Source organism: Lontra canadensis, unplaced genomic scaffold, assembly GCF_010015895.1.
Source record: "Lontra canadensis isolate GAN:19392208 unplaced genomic scaffold, GSC_riverotter_1.0 scaffold83, whole genome shotgun sequence".
NCBI classification, from domain to species: Eukaryota; Metazoa; Chordata; class Mammalia; order Carnivora; family Mustelidae; genus Lontra; species Lontra canadensis.
Window position 1 is genome coordinate 2,715,675 of NW_022631077.1, and position 21,621 is coordinate 2,737,295.

At 45.5% G+C, this 21,621-nt stretch overlaps 1 protein-coding gene across 1 annotated transcript in view; it reads left to right on the plus strand.

Annotated features, from left to right (window-relative positions):
- Positions 1 to 16,665, plus strand: part of FAM110B (family with sequence similarity 110 member B) — a 70,036-nt gene extending 53,371 nt beyond the window's left edge. Inside the window, exon 2 of the mRNA XM_032882595.1 lies at positions 13,791 to 16,665. Coding sequence (XP_032738486.1) covers positions 14,096 to 15,208 — 1,113 coding nt within the window. The 5' untranslated portion in view covers positions 13,791 to 14,095 and the 3' untranslated portion in view covers positions 15,209 to 16,665. The remainder of the gene's footprint in view (positions 1 to 13,790) is intronic.
- Positions 16,666 to 21,621: the final 4,956 nt, after the last annotated feature.

A 21,621-nucleotide genomic window follows, 5' to 3' on the forward strand; every position in this document is an offset into this window, starting at 1 on the left:
TGGTGCTTCCTACCTTCTAGGCCTTCTGTGTACATGAACTTGCTTAAACATGCCCCTTTAAGGGGCTGCTCCCTTGAGGGCAGGGAGGTTGTAGGACGTTGTCATTGTCATAGCAAGTGGGTCTCCATGGTCTGAAGGACTCATGCCTTCTACAGGCAAGCCCAGAGGGGGGCTCAAGCTTCGTCAAGACAGAGTCTGGTTGTTACCTCATCACCTGATGACTAGCTTGATATTTTTCCTGCGTTAAGAAGACATTTGATTTCCTTAGGAAGATATTGGCATAATTATTTTCCACCAAGGAGGGTGAAGTGAAATTTTGAGATCCCCTCAGAGAACCTTCCCAGACCGAGTTTTTATTGTCACAGCCACAGACTGGATTTATTGGGCCTATTTTTCATATTTTATGAAGGCCATCTTGCCGAGTTTTCAGAACATCCTTCCTCCTCTCATTCACCCTCACTGTTTCATCCCTCTGGCACAACCTAGCATGGCTCTCTGCGGCTTCTCCCAACAGCGGGGGACACAGTTTCTGCCACCGCAGCAGGAAGGAGGTTTTGTTATGAAAGCAGCCTGAGGCCTGGCATCGGATGGGTTGGAGGTGGTGAGGAGGGCACCTGCTGTGTTCTTTTCTCCCTTCCTTTCTGGCTCACATCTAGACCAGCCCCTCATCCCTCCTTCCAGGGGTGGATGTTTCCATGACTGTTAGAGCAGTGCAAGGGCACAGGGTGAGAATATAGCCAGACCTGAGGTTGACAACAAACTGGCCAGCTTCAGGCAAGTCCCTTCCACGTTCTGAGCCTTAGTTTCCCCATCTGCTAAGTGGAACAAATGATACCTGTTAGGCAAGGCTGATAAATATAAGGTATCCATCCCACCTAGCCTGAGGTATCGCAGAGGAAAGGTGGCACCACCCCACCTCCACAAGTGGTTACTGCTCTATTTCTCGTCTTAGACTTAGTGATTGTGCCTACAATCAAAAGCTTGAGAGATCATGAAACACTTAAACCTCAACAACCACGTTTTGGCACGAGCAAGATAATTCTTGTTAAAAAATAATGGAAAACTCCATTTCTCGCCAAACAAACAAAAAATGCTAGAGACTGAGGGGGGAAGAAAAACGATTTCGAAAAGTCTACTCCCTTTTATCACTTTGAATGAGTCATTTTTCTTTAGTAAACACGTGTGAGAAGCTTAAAATTAATCAAGATAGAGGCAGATAGCATCATTCTAAAGTGAAAGCATGAAGGGAAGTAGTAAAAAAAAAAAGTGCCTTGTATGTGAGTGGATCATGAAGGCGGAGCGTTCAGAGCTTATGAAAGACACGTTTTGTCCATCCTGCAGTGTCTGTAGTTTTTACAAGTTTTTATCAGATTACTTTTACTATGGATTTGCGATTACCGTAATCCTTAGAGAGCCTCTTAAGTGCACAGCTGTGTGTTTGTTTTCATTGTTTGGGTAGCAGGAGCAGGGAGATGGGGAAGGAAGCAAAGCGTTCGGGATAGTTTTAGCTTTTTGTTGTTTATACTGAGGCGGAGACCCATCCTGAATTGATCACATGTCAGACAGGGTCCCTGCAAGAGATACCATCAGGGAGTGTGGCCCAGAAGAGGGGGTCCTGGTGGCAGTTGAGGATGGACAGGCGGGAGAGGGCTGTGCCGCCCCCGCCCCCCGAGATGTATCTTTGTCACCAGGATCTCCCCGTCCCTCCTAATGGCAGCTTGCTTCCGAACTGCCTAGCAGAGCCGCCTGCCTGCTCCAGTTCCAGCGAGCTCAGATGCAGAGCTGGAAAGGGCCTGGGCAAGTTGAATGAACGTATTAGTCATTCCTGAGCTCCTTGTCACCTGGACCCAAAAATAATACTTCAAGTGCAAATTGTGGTGAAGCCTTACCTTGTGCCATTCTCGGTTGGAAAATGATTGGTCTAAGATGGGTAAGTGCTAGAGATTAAACTGTGTGCTGTGAAACTAGACGTCAATATACTGAGGTATCGTACTTTGAAAAAGATTATTTGTCCCACAATTCCATCTAAGCCTTAAAAATGAAAAAACTACGGTTATCGCTTCTGAGTACACTTGAGGCAGAGAACTAGTTGTTCTAACAACTGCTGTATACGAACTATTCAAGAAACTAATTCTAAGTGCTCCTTGGCAAATGAGATCCACAGTATTTGAAGTGAAGCTACTGGTTGTGCTTTAAATTTCTACCTTGTATTAATTTCCCTTTGCGCCACATTGGCGTTCTAAGCACAGTTCAGTGCTGATGTGTTATGTTCAGTTGTGAATGAACAGTTTCTGTACATTGGCGGGCTGTTGCCCCAGAGTCTCCAATCAGAAGGAGGCACTTTGAGTGTAGTTTCAAATGTGTAAAGTTTCTTGCCAGTTTCACTTTTGGAGCTTTTCATCTGACATCTTCATTGAGTCTTTACAATCTAAAATGATGTGCTAGATCTTCTGCTGGGTGCTTAGTATTTTATTTCAGCCTACTATGTTCATGGCTGGTGGCTTTTCTAGAAACAGCAATCAAAAGCGTGTGATCCGTACTCTCCGATGCTCTGGGTCATAAGATAGTATGAAATCTCTGTCTTATGTTGCTCATTGTTCTAATTTATTTCTCATTATTTCCATCCAAGTTCAGGTAACCGATAGCTCTGCAGTCAGCGGTATCCAGAAAGAAAATGAAATTAATGGAACCCAATTTATAACCACTCCACCTTCTCTACTTCTGCATTTAAGCTGTTAGCAAATAGCATGGTTATTTGATTTCACAAAAAGTTAGGAAGGTAAACCGTAAGTAGTAAATAGCCATTTGCTAAACAGTAAATAACCAAGGATAGAGTTTAGAACTAAAATATAATTAGCGTGGGTCCTTAGCCATATTACTCAAATATAAAACATGTAAAACGCATCACCCGTATCTTTTTAAGAACACCGGAGTGACGGTGTGACTCAGTGAGGTGGGCCTAGGTGTACTGATACAGGCCTTGGTATGGAACCTGCAGCTCTCCAGTAGCTGAATACCTTAGCTCTCACTGTCTGGACATCAGTCTCTTCATCTGAAACCTGGGGAGAATAACGCTTCCTTTAGGTACATTGGCAAGGTTGAATTTTAAAACCTCGGGCACCTGGGTGGCTCAGTGTGTTGAGTGTCTGCCTTTGACTCAGGTCATGATCTCAGGGTCCTGGGGTCAAGCCCCGCACTGGGCTTCCTGCTCAGTGAGGGGCCTGCTTCTCCCTCTCCCTCTGTGCCTCCTTTCTGCTCGAGCTCACTCGTGCTCTCCTTCAAATAAATAATTTTTAAAAAATAAAAACCTATAAGATGCATTAGTGCGGTCCTGAGGACATGATATGTGCTTGCCAAGAAATGGTCGTGATTAACAGGTTAATTATTAAACATAATACCTAGGAATTTACCTAATACATTTACAGTGATCTTGATCTGCTGTCCAAAAAAAAAAAAAAAAAAAAAAAAATGCTGCTTTGCTTTTTCTCCCTTCAGGTTGAAAAATGTTTCACAAATTTTTTTTAACACGTTGCGAAGTGTATTTCAGAGTAAATATCCTTTTACCCCAAGGCTGATCCCTAGAAATTAAAAATATTTTCAGAAATGAAGGATCGCTCTGTACTGTCACCCTTAATCTTTGTTGTTGTATGTATGTGCTGTGGTTGCCGTAGAGTACAAGTTCACACAGCTAAAGAGAAAAGTAGTATGCAAAATGCATTTACTGAGAATGGATTTCGGTGGAGAATGGGGCACAGGGTCCCCAGATCCACACAGGCCCAGATTCTGGTCCGTTCTCTCAGAGGCGAGGCGCAAGTACTTACCCTCTCCTCTTATACAGGGGCTCAGACAGCATTTCGGGGGTAATCATGGGGATGGATACGGTGGCACTCTTAGCAGTATCTCCATGAACAACACACGTAGCTCTCAGAGTTCATAATCTGTGACATCGTTGAGCCCCTGCAAGATCATTAGGTTCCTGGTCTCTAACTAGGGGAACCAGCTAACACTGGGACCGATGCGAACTAGCAAGGCTTCTAAGGCCTGTGATTTGAGTGCCCTAGTCTGTAAAAAAGGACAGTGGTCCCTTGAATTCAACATTCATTTAGAATTTGGCCTTGGCCTCCCACATTCTCGCAGCTGAACATAAAGCCACATAAAATTCTCACTAGAGAGAATAAAAGTGACAGAATAAAGAGAATAAAAGTGATCCGAAAGTGGTATCATTTTATGTTTGTTTGGAGAAGACAGGCAGTCCTATTGGATTTTCATTAGGAATTCTAGTAGCCCTGCTTTTCAATTACTTGTAGTTCTTTTCATTAAGCAAGCAGTTATATTGGCCAGTGACTTTTGGCACTGGCTACACACACAGCCTTGATTTCTGTAATCTCCGGTGAAATCAGGCAGAGCTTCCCCACATTGGAACAAGTTGGTGACCCTCTTATAGCAGCATTTCCTCTACCTTTGGCCAAAAAAGAATGTTGAACCAGAAATGTGATTTTTTCCCCCCTCTGATCCGCTGTTTCCTTTAAATTGTCTTAAGTAGGAGAAAGACATTTTCAAAGAAACCCATAACATTTTTAAATAATGGATTGACTTCAAACTGAAAATGAAGCCTGTGAATATGTTTTCTAAATGACCTTGAGAATGACATTAAAGAATCCATCATAGATTGAGATTTGACCTACTATTTTTCTCCTACCAATTTTAGGTTTGATTTCATTTTTAATAATGGCTTTATTATTTACTCTAGCCTAGTTCACTCACATAACTGTTTGCTTTGAAATTCGAAACCACATATTTTCTCTGTAACTCAAATAAAAATGGGGTCACGCAAATGACCTTTCAGACAGAAACTGCATAGTCCATCCACTTTGACAGAAATAGCACACACACACACACACACACACACACTATCACTGGAGAGTAATGGAATCATTTTAAGACAAAAGATCATTCAGTTACCATAAAGCTTGAAATCTAATGATGGTGATTATCAGTGCCAAGTTGTGGACACTGGGGACGAAATTTAATAACCGCTCACATTTACTGAGCAAACTTGGTACTGAGTTCCACGCTGAGCACTTTTCAGAGTATTCCCTCACAGAATTCCCACATCAGCTCTAGGAAGCGTAGGGATCATTATCCATAGATGAGGAAATTGAGGTACACTGAGCTTGAGTAATTTCCTGGGGTCGCAGACCCCGCTGTGGAGTAAGCGCAGCAGACCTTGACCTGGAACCTGGGCTCTGAACTGAGGAGGGGCAGCGAGTCCAAGGGCAGAGAGAAAACCTGAAGGATATTATGTGGAGCCCTTTTGTCTTTTGCCCTGGATTCATGAGGGTTAAACCGGAAGTGGGTGTACTCTTTTTCCCCGTGCCCTGAGAACTCACCTAGCCAAGTTCTCCTTTCCATCCCTGCGATGAAATCTCAGATGGGACCCATAGCCTCTTCAGTTAGTCTTAAATAATTGAAAGTTCTCAGATCAGTTTCAGGATAAAAGAGCCCAGGCCAGCATTTGTCACAACCCAAACTCCAACCTCTCATCTGGTTTAAATGAGCTTCTGCCTCTTCCAACTCAGGCCTGTGTTGGCTTGGAAGGGGAGGAGGAGGAATTACTGTGGAGGAGGAGACTTTATAATAAACATTGTGGGCTTTTCCTCTCCTTCCTTTCTCCAGTTCCTTTCCCACTCATGATTAGGTATCACCTCTGACCTCTCCCTGTAGGTCCTGTGAGGGTGTGCGAATGTGCAGAGCATGCAGAGTGTTATGGGGAAGAGGACAGGGTTCCTCTCCTTGGCCCTGGGCATGGGGGATTTATAGCTGGCTCTTGCTCGGAGTTTTTGGGTTGCCTGGGGGCAGCCATACCCCCTCCAGCCACTCCAGGGGGCGCTCACAGCCTTTCCCTTGGTGCAAGGCGGCTGGCTTCTGTTGGGGGTGAATCTTTGGGGGAATTCCTTTTACCATAACCCCAGACCACCTTTTCCCAAGTACGAATGTGAACCTAGGAAGCTCCCATCCCTGTACGCATGGAAACACAGCTTCCTCTCATCTGTCTGAGATCAGGGTAGACAGACATAGCCTCCTACATCACAGTCCTGAGCAGAGAGCTGAGACTCCTATGGCAAAGTTGTCTCCCATTCTGGTCTTTGTTTGCCGACTTGACATGAGGCAACACTGTGGGTGACAAATTGCACCCCTCTACGCTTCCCTCTGGACTTGCTCGGCTCACAGCGCCACCTGGAGGATATTTCCATAACACAGGGCCTCCTGGGTTGTCAGAATAATTTTCTCCCATTTATCAAAACGCAGGCACAAGTTCCCTGCTGCTCCACCAGTGTGCCCCAGCACATTATATGAGAGCTAGTGAGATAGACATCAGTTCTTGATCCATATCTAGGTAGTTGTTTTAAGTGAAGAGTTGTCCTCTCTCACATATGTGCCCTCATTCCAACATCTGTTTCTATCCTACCATTGTGTAGAATGCACATTTCAGGACAAACAGGACTTAAAGGAGGTGCTGAGAAAGTGTAGGAGTGGTTTACCTAACATGTGGAAAATTGAAACAAAGTAATGGAAACCTAGGGCGGAGATTGTTACTAAATAACATATGAAGACCTCCTCTAGCCAACTGAAAAAATAAGCTGAAAAATGATGAGGATACTGGAATCAGAAGTTGAAACGTTATGAGGAAAAGCCCCTAGGGGCACCTGGGAGGCTCAGTCAGTTAAGCGTCCACCTTCAGCTCAGGTCATGATCTCAGGGTCCTGGGATCCAGTCCTTCATCTGGTTCTGTGCTCAGCGGGGAGCCTGCTTCTCCCTCTCCTGCTCCCCCTGCTTGTGCGCTCGCTCTCTCTCAAATAAGTAAATAAAATTTTTTTTTTTTTTTTTAAGTCAAAGGAAAAGCCCCTGGCTTCCAAGAGTATTCAAAGTGATAGCGTGAATGGCCAGATTATTTCACTTACAGCTTGGAGCTGATGCTGATGGTCACGCTAAGGTCAAAAGAGAGAAGATTCAGCCATCAGAATTATAGACGAGCGGGATTCACCAGATGATAAGAACGAACGAGGCACGTCATTCAGTAATTGAAAAAGTACAGGTCCTGAGAGGGCAGTGGTTTTGACTTAATGCTTCCAGATGGTTGGCCCTCTGATTTCTTAGTTTCTGTTCAGTCACTAGTGTACAAATTCAGTCCATTTTTGGAAACATACTTTTGTGACATCCCCATTTACTTTTCCACTTTCGATATGCTCCTCTACTTTTGCATTGTATTTTTTATAATTATTTTAGCAGCGTGTAAGAAACCAATACAAAGAAGTCTGCACTCGGAAGGGAAGATGTTCAAAACATGGTATATTCACTAAAATTGATAAATCAGTGTCTTCCAAGGGGAATGGCATTGCTTCCTTTAGCCCCCAGAACTAAGCATTATTTTTGAATGCATTTTGCTTCTAAATATAATCTTTTTGTGATAACCACGGTATTGTTAACTACGTGCGATACCTATTAAGGAGGTGACAAATTTTGTGACACCCTGCCGGTTCAGAAATCACCAGCATTGGAGGTCAGGACCGATGTGTGCATGCACTGGGCTGGTTTGTAGGGGCCGCTAGAGCTGGGTTTGGCTCAGGCCTGGCATGCAGAAGAGCAAGCAATGGAAGAGAGAGTGTACTTACCCATAAACCACTTCTCAGTAGTCCTACCAGAAGCCCAGAGTCATCCTCAGTATGCCCCCTCACCCTCCACACCTAGTGCGTCTGCAAATTCAGCCCAGTGCACCTCGTCAGCATCTCTTGAAATTGTCCATGCTTCTCTCCATCCCCAGAGACCCCCCTCCTTATAATTGTTACGTGAACAAAAAGTGCCTTTGCCCCTACTGAATCTTCTCAAATCCCAAAAAGAAGTGGGTACAATTATTATTCCCATTCCCAAGGCTACTCAGCTTTATGGGGCTGAGCCAGGATCCAGACCCGAAGTCAGCTGCTCTGAGCCCTGCTGCTCTCTCCCACCCCCAGACAGTTCTGACTGGCTCCTGTCGAAGCCCCTCTGGCTCCCCTCCAGCTACCCATTCTCTGCCAGCAGGGGATTTCTTAAAAATACAGATCTGACCATGTCACTGATGCCTCATTCCCCTTTTGTTTGCTCCCTACACTCTGCCTAAAACCTGGAGTCCATCTGCCCTTGCCACCTGCAGTGAGTCTCTGTCCCCTTAGCACACCGGACCAGCCACTGGCTGTCTTTGATGTTTCTGAATTGTACCATGAATTCAGTAGACAGCTGCTTTGAGAATGGATGGACGCGCCTTTATTCCAGATCCTCACTGCCCTTCATATGACTGACTACTGAGAAGTGGTTTGTGGGGAAGTTTTTTGGGACAGTCTGCCACATTTGTCACCGGCATTATTCAATTCATAATCATCATATACATTTTGAGTCTTTTTTTTCCCCCTAAATTATCATGACTTCCTGTTTCTTTACACCTGACACCTAACTGCTCCATCAACAGGTACTAACTGATTGAGCACAGCCCATCATTCAGTGAGCACTCCTACATTGTGAGTGCATTTCTCTTATATTTGTTAAGAATTCAAAGGTAACATTGTCCTATGAAACTGTGTGTTTTTTACTTCACTGACATGGATGCTTGCCTGTCCTTAAACGGGAATATGCAAGAACAGCTGTGAGAGTGACCCTCCCCCCCCCCAGCAAGTTGGAATTTGATGCCTTAAAGTCAGTAGCACGAATACTATTACAAAAAAGTCAGAAAGCGACATGGAACCAATGTATATGTATTGTCAGTGTTCTGTGATCAGACACGTGAGGAAATTAGAAAAATCAGTTCTTCAAGAATCCTTATTAACCTCAAAGGTAAACTGCTTCTTTTCTTACTTGCCTCCAAGAATGTTCGAACCAGGATGTTTTCAAGCTCACCGAATTCAACACATTCAATTTTCATAGATAAGGTCACCACACTGAGCTGTTTGGTGATTGGAAATGGAATTAAACTCCCCCTTGACAGCAACATTACCACCTTTTCCGTGCCGGAAGGCACCTGGGAAATGGCCAGTCTTCACATATTTAAGAAACTGCTGTAGGTGAATCTGGGACTGTGTTCAATCCCAGGGTCCTTGCTCTAACTGCAGTGCTTTCTTCCTACTTAAAATTTAAAGACCAATTAAGCATTAACTATCTCTTTCTTTTTACTTACCAGAAGCACTTGGCCCCCAGTGTTTCACAAATTGAATTTTAAAATCGGAAGAGTTTCTGCAGAGATCTGGATTTGCTGCTTCAACAGTGAACAGCAGTCCCCATGGCAGCCCTTAGCCGGTGGCCCCTCACACAGGCCACAGTCGTCCTTGATCAGCCCCACCTCAGAGGCACTGCGGTGCGTGGTACCCGGATTCCAGGACCTTTGCCTTTAAGCATTTTTCCATAAAGTGTGTAGAGGCATTTCAGTTCCAACCTATTGCTTGCTAGTACAGCGGCAGGCTTCCTTCCCTTTGCTCTGGCCAGTCAAAGGCTGGACCAGCTTCCTGAGCATCACCTGGGATCTTTGAGAAATGCAGAAGCTCGGGCCCCACCCCAAATCTACTTCAGGATTCTCCATTTCAAGGACATCCCCAGGCAGCCACCAGCACCTTCAAGTTTCAGAAACACTGCTACAGTGAGTGGGAGTCACCATTTGTTTCTGAGCCCTCTGTCCCTGGCTGGTATCCCACTGCCACACAGATAACGTGGCCAGAGCGCAGTGGAGTTCACGCGTGCTCTGCTTCAGCTGACCATTTGGTACCTCGGCTCTGCCAAGCTTTATTCTCCAGTTCATTCTAGACTTTCATGAAATGTTCCAATGAATATTCAGCAAGGTCGAATATAGCGAAATAGTTTGCAAGTGGACGTTTCTCTCTCCCTCTGGCTTATGTTCCCTCTCCTTAGCCAGAAGTCAGCGCTCAAGCAGGACTGTGTAATGACTGTGGTGCATGCAATCCTGTGCAGCTGAGGTCTAATTTTGCTTTCCTGGAACAGGATGAGGCAACAGCAGTCTCTCCTGGCCGCCCCTGAGGGGTCTGCCTAGGTGTTGGGGACCAGTGGCAGGGCTGCGTCATCAGAGGGTCGTGTGCCACAGTGTTCCCTAAGCACAGTTCGTGGTTGTCACGAAATGACGTTGAGATGTAGCCTCAACTGTGTCATCTACCATTTGACCCATCTTTTCACCAAATGCACTTGGTCCTCATCGAGACCATATACCTTACAGAACTCTGGGAATGTACAGCTCTGTCCCAGCCCACACTGTTGAAGCAATGAAAAGTAAAAGAACAGAAGTTAGGGATTATATGATTAGATAAGTATTAGAAGAAGGAGCAGCCTAAGCCACCTTCATTATGTTTGAAGTAGGCATAATTTGTTGGCTACACCAGATCCTCCAACCCCCAGCCTGTTCCTATAGCATTGTCTTCTGCTTTCGATTCTTCTAGGAAGATGTTTTTCTTGTCCTCTCCTAAGCGTTCAAATTAAAGCTTTTTAAACTCTGAACCTGGTGCTGTGTAAATATCAGTGTGTTGAAAATTATTAGGGCAATTGGGCATGACAGAGGAAAGAAGAGGGGGTGAGGAACAAAAAGGAAATGAAGTGGAAAGTGGTTACAATCAGTGCCTTTCTTACATAATCCTTCGACATCGGTTTTGTTCTAGAAACTGCTCCCCAAGGTTAGATGGCTTGGAGCAGACAGGCTTGCCTGCAGGAGCCCTCCTGAGGGCGTCTGCCTCCGTTCACCCATTTTCTCGCCTTTTTTTCCAGGAAGAAATCAGTGTGAAAGCATCCCAGTGAGCTTCCTGAGGCGTGAGCCCTGCTAAACAGACTGGTGTCCGTCAGTCTTGTGCGTTGAGAGTAACGATTCTTATTTAGTGTTACAAAGGTCTCAGAGCCCGCCGTGACAGGGCATGCTGGAGAGTTTGGGTCAGTGACAGCATAGATATTTGGGCTTCTGGACCTCGTATGATGGAATTACAAGGGAAGACAGTCATGCAGGGGCATGGGCTTTAAGGCTAGATCACAAAAGGATGATCAGGACAACTCATCATTCAGAGAATATTTTCCTAAGAACAGTAAATGCAGGAACCATGGTCCAGTCATAGGCCAATAGTCCCAGGTGCCATTTTGAAATTGGAGATAGTTCATTCATTCTTAGCTTCTCAGAACCCCATGATTTAGAGGGAGAGAGGATCTTGGGAATCTCATTCAAGCACCTCATATCCCAGATGAAGGGAGGAGGCCCCAGGAGAAGAGGTATGAGCTCTGTCACCTACCCCCCCCACCCCCGGGCCACCTTCCCACTTGCCTTGCAGAAAGTTTGCTTTGGTCTTTAACACAAAGCTGATGGGCATAAATCTCAGTCATGTCCTTCACTCTGCCCCCAAATGTACTGCCACTGTCCCAACTGCGGACACATTTGGAAGCCCCAGATGTGAAGCTGGAGCTGGAGATGTTATACTCATTCACTTACTGGGGAGAAATGTGGCCTGGCAGGAGTGGGGGGTATGGTGGGTGGGGCAACCCTCTCTCAAGAACCTGGAAAGATCCGGTGGGGTTGCCTCTGAGCCCAGGTTCTGCCACCTGTTCTGCTTCTGAGCTCCACAGGGAAAGGGGCTCCAGTTCACCTTCCATCAGGTGGACCCTAGGGTGGTAGATGAAGAAACACAGAAGGCTCCGCAGAGAAATTGCCGCTCCCCTCTGGCATTTCATTCAGAATTTGTTCAAAGAAGCAATCTCACTTAATCTTCATGAGAAGGGGGAGGAGGTGGCTCTTTCAACTAAATTGAAGTATCATAACAGAACTGCACAATTAAAGGAAGTCATTATGTAGGAATTGCCTTGGGGCTTCTCAAGTCTCGCATTGGAAAATATTTTTATTAGAACAAATCCTTTTGCAGATTATCGAAATTGTCTCTTTACAAAACATGGCGGTGAGTGTATTTGGAGATTAAGTTTTTAAAAGATGGTAAGGGAGGGGCGCCTGGGTGGCTCAGTGGGTTAAAGCCTCTGCCTTCGGCTCAGGTCATGATCTCAGAGTCCTGGGATAGAGCCCCACATCTGGCTCTCTGCTCAAGCAGGGAGCCTGCTTCCTCCTCTCTCTCTCTCTGCCTGCCTCTCTGCCTACTTGTGATTTCTGTCAGATAAATAAAAATCTTTAAAAAAAAATGAAAAAAAAAAAAGATGGTAAGGGAGAACAATCGGGCTTCCCTTCCCCCACCTCCACGCTCGTTCTTTTTTTTTTTTTATAAGAGAACATAATTCTTTTTTTTTTTTTTAAGATTTTATTTATTTATTTGACAGAGATCACAAGTAGGCAGAGAGGCAGGCAGAGAGAGAGAGGAGGAGGCAGGTTCCCTGCTGAGCAGAGAGCCCGATGTGGGGCTCGATCCCAGGACACTGGGACCATGACCTGAGCCGAAGGCAGAGGCTTTAACCCACTGAGCCACCCAGGCGCCCCTCCATGCTCGTTCTTAATAGACACTTCATTTTCTTACCATGCGAGCAGATGATTTTATAGTAATACCACTCTATTTATTTTGCAAGTTAGTTTTTTGATGTTAGTTGAATACATGATCCTTAGTATTCCTAATTATAGCCAAAGACGCTGAAAAAGTCTGTACCCAGTTACTTTGGGATGCTGATACATTCAAAAATGTTCTCTGCCAGCAGGAACAGGCAGAGAGCGGAGTTGTTCTTAGAAAAACGCTACATACATTGTGTACTAAGTAGAAAGACGGCCTGTAGATTTCTGTTGGGAGTACTGATAAATGTTTCCTTATAGTGGTTTTGGTTGGGGGAGAGGGTGGTCAAATTGTTCAGAAAGCCATGAATAATAAGTACATGAATAGTTAACTATTATGCCAGTTTTCTCTAACGTAACATATTTAGGTGTGACTGACCTCTTTAAGATTGTGTTCTGAGTTCCCTAGAGGATTGGGGGACCTACACACCACAGAGACACTTTTGTTTTCTGCTCATTAAGTGTGAAAAATCATGGAGCACTTATAATCAAATTACCTAGTTACAAGGTTAATCTAGAGGTTTTTCTAGTTTTCTTGTTTAATTAAAAAATAAGCTTGTAGGTAACAGGAAGTCATACATTTGTCTCCGTTTTCAGGAGAAAATGTTTTCAAATATATTAGTGGGCAAAAGTAAGATAACCGAAACACGCTTTTTAATTTTTTTTTTTTCATCTTTGCTGCCAATCCCTTTTCTTGCCAGTATTTTCAGTTTTTGAAGAATTAAAGAAGTGCTCGTTTTAGATGTTATCGAGAGATTGGGTAGTAAGAAATCAGAAGTTTTGCTTCGTTGAGAAAGAGACGTATTCTAATTCACCGCTGCCAGAGACTGAAGCAGTTGCCCGATTCGTAGGAACCCAGGGGCGTTCAGTGAACTGGGAACGCGGCTCTGCCAAACCCGCATTTCCACATTCAGCCAGGATTTCCTGGGTTTGATACAAGGAATGCCAGTCGGGCGTGATTAGGGGGCGGATCTCACCAACGGGGAGGCGGCCACAAGAGCCCACGCGTGGGAAAGCTCGGCCCCTCTCTGTCCCCCAGCACCCCCGTCCGACTGCGGGCGCCAGGGCGCAGGCTGGGACGCCGGGCGCGGGCGGTCCGCGCTCCGGGACCCCGGGATCGCCGCCCAGAAGCGGCCCAGGGCCCGGAGGCCGGCGGAGGCGGGGGCGCCGCGGGTTTCTCTGTTGCTACAGCCGTGATGTCACTCGCCCATCCTAACCCGCGGTTGGTTGTTGTGTGTTTCAGCTCTGCCTGCAGTTGAGCACAAAGACCTGGAGGAGACTCCCACATCCTTCGGGGAGAAGAAAGGAGGCAGCTAAGCAGATTAAAGGAACTTGTGGCTTGTGGCCTTTCGGAAAGGGGGAAAGTGAATCAGAGGCCCGGTGGCAGTTAATGAGCTGTGAGATGAGGCGCCTCTGCTGCAGCTGCTGACACCCAGATTCCAGGCTCCGTCCGCTGCCCTTTGTGCTTCGTGTACATGTGTCTATTCAGCGTATCCGGAGGCGCCCAGACCAGAATCCAACACGGCTGCCGGGGAGAGACCACCCACCATGCCCACGGAGACCCTACAGACAGGTAGCATGGTGAAGCCGGTCAGCCCCGCGGGCACCTTCACCTCGGCGGTCCCCCTGCGCATCCTCAACAAAGGGCCCGACTACTTTCGCAGGCAGGCCGAGCCCAACCCCAAAAGACTCAGCGCCGTGGAGAGGCTGGAAGCGGACAAGGCCAAGTATGTGAAGAGTCAGGAGGTCATCAACGCCAAGCAGGAGCCCGTGAAGCCGGCCGTGCTGGCCAAGCCCCCGGTGTGCCCGGCCGCCAAGCGCGCCCTGGGCAGCCCCACGCTCCGGGTGTTCGGCAGCCACGCCAAGACCGAGAGCGGCGTGCAGAGGGAGAACCTGAAGCTCGAGATCCTGAAAAACATCATCAACAGCTCCGAAGGCTCCAGCTCGGGCTCGGGGCACAAGCACAGCTCCCGGAACTGGCCGCCCCACCGGCCAGACTCCACCGACCTGCACCGGCACTCCTTCGCCGAGTCCCTGAAGGTGTACCCCACGCAGGGCCGCGGCAGCCCGCAGGAGGGCGGCTCCCACGTGGGCAGGAGGCTGCTGGAGCAGTCGGCCGAGTCCTTCCTCCACGTCTCCCACAGCTCCTCGGACATCCGCAAAGTGACCAGTGTGAAGCCCCTAAAAGCGATCCCCTGCAGTAGCTCCGCCCCTCCCCTGCCTCCCAAACCCAAGGTCGCGGCCATGGCCACCGTGAAGTCCCCGGAAGCCGAACCGGTGGAACCGGCCTGCGGCGTCAGCCGGAGACCCTCGCTCCAGCGGTCTAAGTCGGACTTGAGTGACAGGTATTTCCGCGTGGACGCGGACGTGGAGAGGTTCTTCAACTACTGCGGACTGGACCCCGAAGAGCTGGAAAACCTTGGAATGGAAAATTTTGCAAGGGCTAATTCCGACATCATATCCCTCAACTTCCGCAGCGCAAGCATGATCAGCTCAGACTGCGAACAGTCTCAGGACAGTAACAGTGACCTTAGAAATGATGACAGTGCCAATGACCGGGTGCCATATGGCATTTCTGCCATCGAAAGAAATGCTAGGATCATCAAGTGGTTATATAGCATCAAACAAGCTAGAGAGTCACAGAAGGTCTCCCACGTGTAAGACCAAGTGCGTGCAGAGGAGGGAGGGGTGGGTCTCTGTCTGTGCATCCGCAGTCGTGAAGGTTGTGAGGTCTCCTTGAAGTGTTGTGAGCTTCTCCACTCGCTTTGTGTTGCTCGCTGTGCAATGTTTCCAAGTTGCATGCCTGTCAACATGGGGACTGACCTGGCTTCCACGTCAACCATCGCTGCAGAGCCTGTCTGAACACAACGTCATCTGCCAAGAGTTTCAGGCCAGAATCCAGTTAGGGCTTCAATCTTAAGCAAAACTGTTTACACGAGAAATGGTATACAACTTCTTCGATATTTATGTGGTTCTTGTGTTTTTATATCCCGCGCTCTTGTGTCTTAATTAAAGGTTTTATCAACTGGCTTTTAAGTTGAGAGTAGAATCTTTTTGAAATAAAAAGCCAATTTGCCTACGTGTGAGCCCGAAACAGTGGGGAAAATCCATGGGATCTGCTACCAAACAGATACAGTGACTGACCTAAGCTAGAGAACCAGGCTGGGTTTTCTGAGGAAGAAAGCGGTGAGCCTGATGTTAATTATTTGCGTACTGGAATTCTCCTGCCACTTACTAAAGTAGTGGTTAGGGCAACAGTGCTATGTTTTGTGTCCAATTAAGTGTGTAAATGTTGGTGCTTCTGTGTAATACCCCAAGGAAAGACAATCAGAAACAATGAAGGTGATTAAATCTAGGAGTTTGGGGGTTGGGGGTTTTTGTTGATGTTCTTCTGATTTGGGTTGATTCTGAAATTTCTACTATTAATCTTATGACGGGAATGACCATCCTAAAGCTGATACTAAATGTCTTAAAAAAAAAAAAAAAACTTGTTTGTTTTTTGATCAAGAGCTGATATTCTGTGCTGACTCTCTTGCCTCTCTCCTTCCCTCCCTGTGCTGTTGATTTATTTGGGAGAGGGGAGTGGGGCTTGTGCAGGTGTGAGCTATCTGAAGACATGAACACAAATGGAAATACCAGCCATATCGGTATAGAGCCTCCCATTCAAAAGCGAATACCTTTAGTAACCGAACCATTATCTGAGCAGTGCGATTGTGTTGTCTTGCATATGTTATTCTCCCAGGCTGTGGACCTTTGTTACAGCTCTAGGAAACTGTAGAAACATGATGCCATGTAGCTTTTCCACCCCTTGGTCTCTAGTGCTGCATAATCGACTCGTTCCCGTTTTCCCCAGTAACCTGTCTTGCAGGTGGATCGTTAGCTGTGGACCAGCTGACAGTTGTGGTGTGTGGTGGCGGAGAGGTAAAAACGTGTAGCAGTCTGCTTCATTGCTCTGTACTCATGCTCTGAAGTTCTCAGCGGCACTACCTTAGACTTCATCAGCTAATGGGAAACTTTTTATGGTGTAAATGCTGTAAGACTTTGTACATACTTCAGTTGTTACGAAATCTTTAAGAAAAAAGAAAAAGTTACACTAATAAATAGCTCTGGTGCAGGCACTAACGGTGGTGATTTCTCTTTGTCCTTGTCTTTGCTCCTGCACGAAAAGTTTACCTTTGGACTGTGAGCCAGAAGCAGGTTTCTAGTAGCTTCGAAGGAACATGTTTTCATTAAGTTACTTTTGCTATATCACAGTTATTCTGAACAGCAATAGGCAGTGTGCTTTTGCTAAAAGAGTTTTGTCAAGCTTCCTAAAATATGCCACCTCTTCTTTACTTAGTTCACACTTGCGTTATTTTTACCTTTTCTTAAACATCAGAATTTTTCACATCTTCCGCAAGACTTTCGGTTGTAAATATTTATGAGTTCTTACAGCGGAGACCTACCTTTGAATGTTATTTGTACAAGTCCAGAGTCATTAGCATTAAACGTGTTCATACATTTGTCCACTTGTTCGTTCATTCCTCTTGCAACAGGTCGTTTGGTGAGTGGGCCCCTTTTGGGGCCTCACGGTTGGCACAGGACCACTGTGGTCAACAACACAGCCTTTGCCTCAAGGAATATAGTTGCCTCCTTTAAGAGAAATAGCATTCCTCTTAGTGGACAGATCTTATCTCCTCTTGTTAGGACACTGAGTATTCAAGTATCTATTGGATCAAGTTATCTGAAGATTAAAATTGCTTCAAAAGTTCCATATACTGTGTAAATGTAAAAGAAAGCATTGTTTAAGAAGCAGTTTTCAGAAGCAGACATGATAAAATTCCCAACTACTACTATTTGCAACTTTTTCCTTCTGGAAATCAAATGTGGTTGCTTTACTTTCTCTCTGCTGGTTTGGAATTCTTTCTAGTTCTCTGATTAATTATCTGTTCCACTAGAATGCTACTTTCCAGGAGAAACTTCTGGAGATGAAGCTTTCAGTGGTGATGACACAGTGCATTCAAGATTATAGAATGAAAATAGGTTTCTTTCATTTAGTTCGAAAATATATATATGTGTGTGTGTATATATATATACACATACACACACACACACACACATATAAATATCCTCCCCTCACCATTAGGGCAGAAATGTGGCCATTTGAAATATTCATGGCTTAGCATTTATATGCATCTCTTTCTAGGGCTATTGAAATACCAAAAATAGATGTCATTTTTCTAAGGACGCCAGTTTTCTGGGAGGCGAGCACTTCTTAGCTAATTTAATATTACTGTCTGCTGTTTTATTTTTTTTTTAAGATTTTATTTATTTATTTGGCAGAGACACAGTGAGAGAGGGAACACAAGCAAAGTGAGTGGGAGAGGGAGAAGCAGGCTCCCCGCCAAGCAAGGAGCCCGATGCAGGGCTCTATCCTAGGACCCTGGGATCATGACCTGAATCGAAGGCAGGCGCTTAACGACTGAGCCACCCAGGCGCCCCCACTGTCTGCTGTTTTAGTCATGGATTCTGCTGAAGATTTCAACATTTCAAAATCACATTTAATCTGTGTCCCACCAAAATTCAGTCTAATCCTCTGTGGCCTTATTTGTGCATTGGACAAATGTGAGCCTTTTGGTTCCCTTTATGGAAGGGGGAGCTTATTATTTTTTTGTTCGTGAAATTAGAGTTTCTATAAAGGACTGTTTGAAAGGCTTAATATTAAATCCTAAGAGTGAGACATTTCCTAATTGTGAAGTCCTTTTTACAAAGTGCTGATTCTGTGCGTGCTTGAAAATTATCTCGTGTGTGTGTGTGTGTGTGTGTGTGTGAGAGATGATCATGATGATGTTGGTAGGAATACAGAGTTGTCATGTAGTTCAGCATACTTTTCCCCCGACACGATGCAGAGTGGAGTGTGATTTCACAAGACAGCTCTAAATACTGGTTGTTTCTGAAAACCGCCAAATCTTAAGACAGTCCTCCTGATATCCACCCTCTCTGCCATTGTCTTAATTCAGGCTTTCATCTTCATACCTGAATGATTGTTCCTGTAACCTGCTAACTGGAGTCCCCTCGGCCCCCAGCCAATCTCCCTTCCCATCCCATTTCATGCCAAAGACTGATCATATCACTCCTCTATGTAAAGACACCCTCCAGCTTGAATATGTTGCTGAGAGGATAAATCTTAATTTCTTATCAGAGAATGTTGGGCATTTACCTTTCAGACCCCATTTTCTCTGTCCCCACGCCCCCAGGCTCCAAGCAGAGGAAGTTTCCATTGGGATCTTTTTGCCACTATGTGAGTGATCTGCTGCGGCAAAACAAATTTCCCAAAGCTCAGCAACTTAAAACAATAAATATATATTATCTCCCTTTCTGTGGCTTAGGAGTCAGCCACTCCTGTACTGGCGTAGTTAGATGGTTCTGGCACAAGGTAATGTCGTTAGGCTCCAGACAAAATGTCAGTTGGGGCTGCATCCTCTGAAGGCTTGTCTCTGGCTGGAGAATCTGAAATTCCAAGATGAATCACTTGATAGTAGTGAGAGTCCTTACAACATGGCATCTGGCTTCCTCTAAAGGGAGTTGGCCCAAGAGAGAAAGCAATGAGGAAGCCACAGAGCCTTTTGTGATCCAATAGCTGAAGTCACACCACACACCTCCACTGTGTTCAAATCATCAAAAACATATCACTACATACAGCTCACACTCATGGAGAAGAGAGTTAGACCTCATCTTTTAAAGGAAAGAATAAGAATTTATGGACAGGTTTTTAAATCACCACTACTGCTGAGTTTCAGTAGTTTTTCATTCTGTGAGGAATGCTTTTTCCTTCCTCCTGACCTTGCACACCCCTGCTCTTTCAAGACCCAACACAAGGATCAACTGGTGAGATTTTTGTATTTCTGTGTTGCCTTTTCCCATCACCTAGTAATTTGTGTACTGCCCATGGGCCCAGCATTTGCTAGTTTAAACAGGGCTTGTGTGTAAATGGTTAAAAGGTATACCTTCCTCAAAACTATTTATTTAAAAAAAAACTGTCCTAATAATCCATAAGTCTCCAATGATTCTAAGGTGAACTGTGAACCCAGGGTCACAGCACAGCAGCCCAGAGCATCTGGTAGATGCTTCATAAGTGTCAACTGGATTTTTTTTTTTTAACCTATCACTTTTAAGTCCTGTGGTAGTTACTCAGTAAGTGTTATCAAACCAACCCGGGGGTGGGGGGGGTGGTAGTTACTGTCCCATTTTACAGATGAAGAACCTCAGTTCCGTAGAGGTGAAGCCCCTTAACCAAGATCCCATAGGAAGTAAGAGGCAGAATGGGGCTTGAACTCAACACTGCGACTCCAGTTCTGTCCACCCCCCCGCCCCGCCCCGCCCCATCACCACAGACCAGCTCAAGACAGAGAAAGGCAGACTAAAGTGTCTTGCATTTTAAAACCAAAGTGCTCTTAAATTCATCTTATTAATTTCATCTGCAGCCGGTGTGTACAAACCTGTCTCAAACACTCAGAATCTCAACAATTTCACTCTTACCAAAATGGTCACCAATAAAATTTAGAAAAAGACTTCAGCTGTTCCATGATGAGTAACCCAGAGCCTGCTTAGTCCAGAGACAAGGCTGTCGTTAGAAGAACATTCCTTCAGTTTTGAGTGCACTGTGATGTTGAGGTACATCCTGTCTTTTTTGGCCAAGGACTTTCAGAAGGGTAAACAGAGATAAATATCTGCCCAAAATTCAACAGTCAGAAAGCACATTTTAGCAATTTAGTGAATCAGCATCACTCTCTTCTGCTGTCCTTGAGGAGGGACATGGTGTGTTTTGCCCAGAAGATGCACTGGGGAAGGAATAACAAGGTTAAGGATGTTCCAGAGGAGCTGGATAGATTCTTAACTCAGAAAGGTGGTGAATCTCACCACAATTTTGAGAATCTGAAACCTGCCTTGTCCACTTAGCTCTGTGAGATGACCAAGAGTTCCACTGGCTTCCACATGGCTTCCTAGAGTTGTCACCTGAAGGCCCACAGGATTGGTGGCAGTGTTGGTCGCTCTGCACAAGGCACCATCGTGGAGGATTTCTCTCATATATTCAGCTCACACTCCCTTGTTTTGGCAGAAACCCAGCAGAAGGAAAAGCCAGAGGGAGATGGGCCTCAACAGCCTTTAGGAACCTCCTCCTCCGATAACTGACTAAAACTTTGCCTCATTCCCTCACTGGTAAAACAGAAGGAACGTCATGTGGTATGTGTGTTCCCTTGGCCTCAGGGCTGTGGCGGCCCTGAGAGCTGTTTTTGGAACATTAGAATGAGATGCGGGATTAACAAAAATTCAGAGAAGACTGGGTTTCATGTTGTCATGGTAAGCAGGATGGCAGGCAAGGCTTGATGGGGACCAAATACTTCCCTGACTGGCATTTTATGTACCAGCCGTGAGAGAGTTCTAGTTGGGGAGAGAAATGAAGTCTTCAAAAAGATTCTTTTCTGAATGGAAGGAATCTCCATAAACATGACAGGTTGTCGGAAGCTGACAGGATCAAATGTGACCAAACTCACACAACACACAAAACCGATGATGATAACAATGAAATAATCATTCACTAACTGGGCATTTTATTCATTCCACATTCGTGAAACAATCCGTAAACAAACTAACAAGTGTGTCTTAGATGTGATGCTAAGCCCTTCATCACATCATCTCATTTTATTCTCACAGGAACTTCACAAGTGAGTTAGAATCCATTTTGTCGATGAGAGATCTGAGAATTGGGCAACTTCTCAAAGGCACACATCCAGTAAGTGGCAGGAGTGAACACGCAAACCCGTGTTCGTAAAGCACGTGCTAAGACTCATTCCTTAATGAATTTTTAGCATCTAAGAAGGTGGGAGCCATTTTCGCTCCTTTGTGGTAGGTAAGGTGTATCACGGTAAGGTAGGTAAGGAGTATTCCCCAGAAGCTGAGAACACAACTGCAGATACTGCATTGCGGTTCTTCCCCACAGTGAGGGACTCAAACCTGTTTCTCATATTTGATCACATCAGGATTGAAGCTGAGACATTAGCAATCAATTCTCCCTCTCTGTCGTATCTTACATA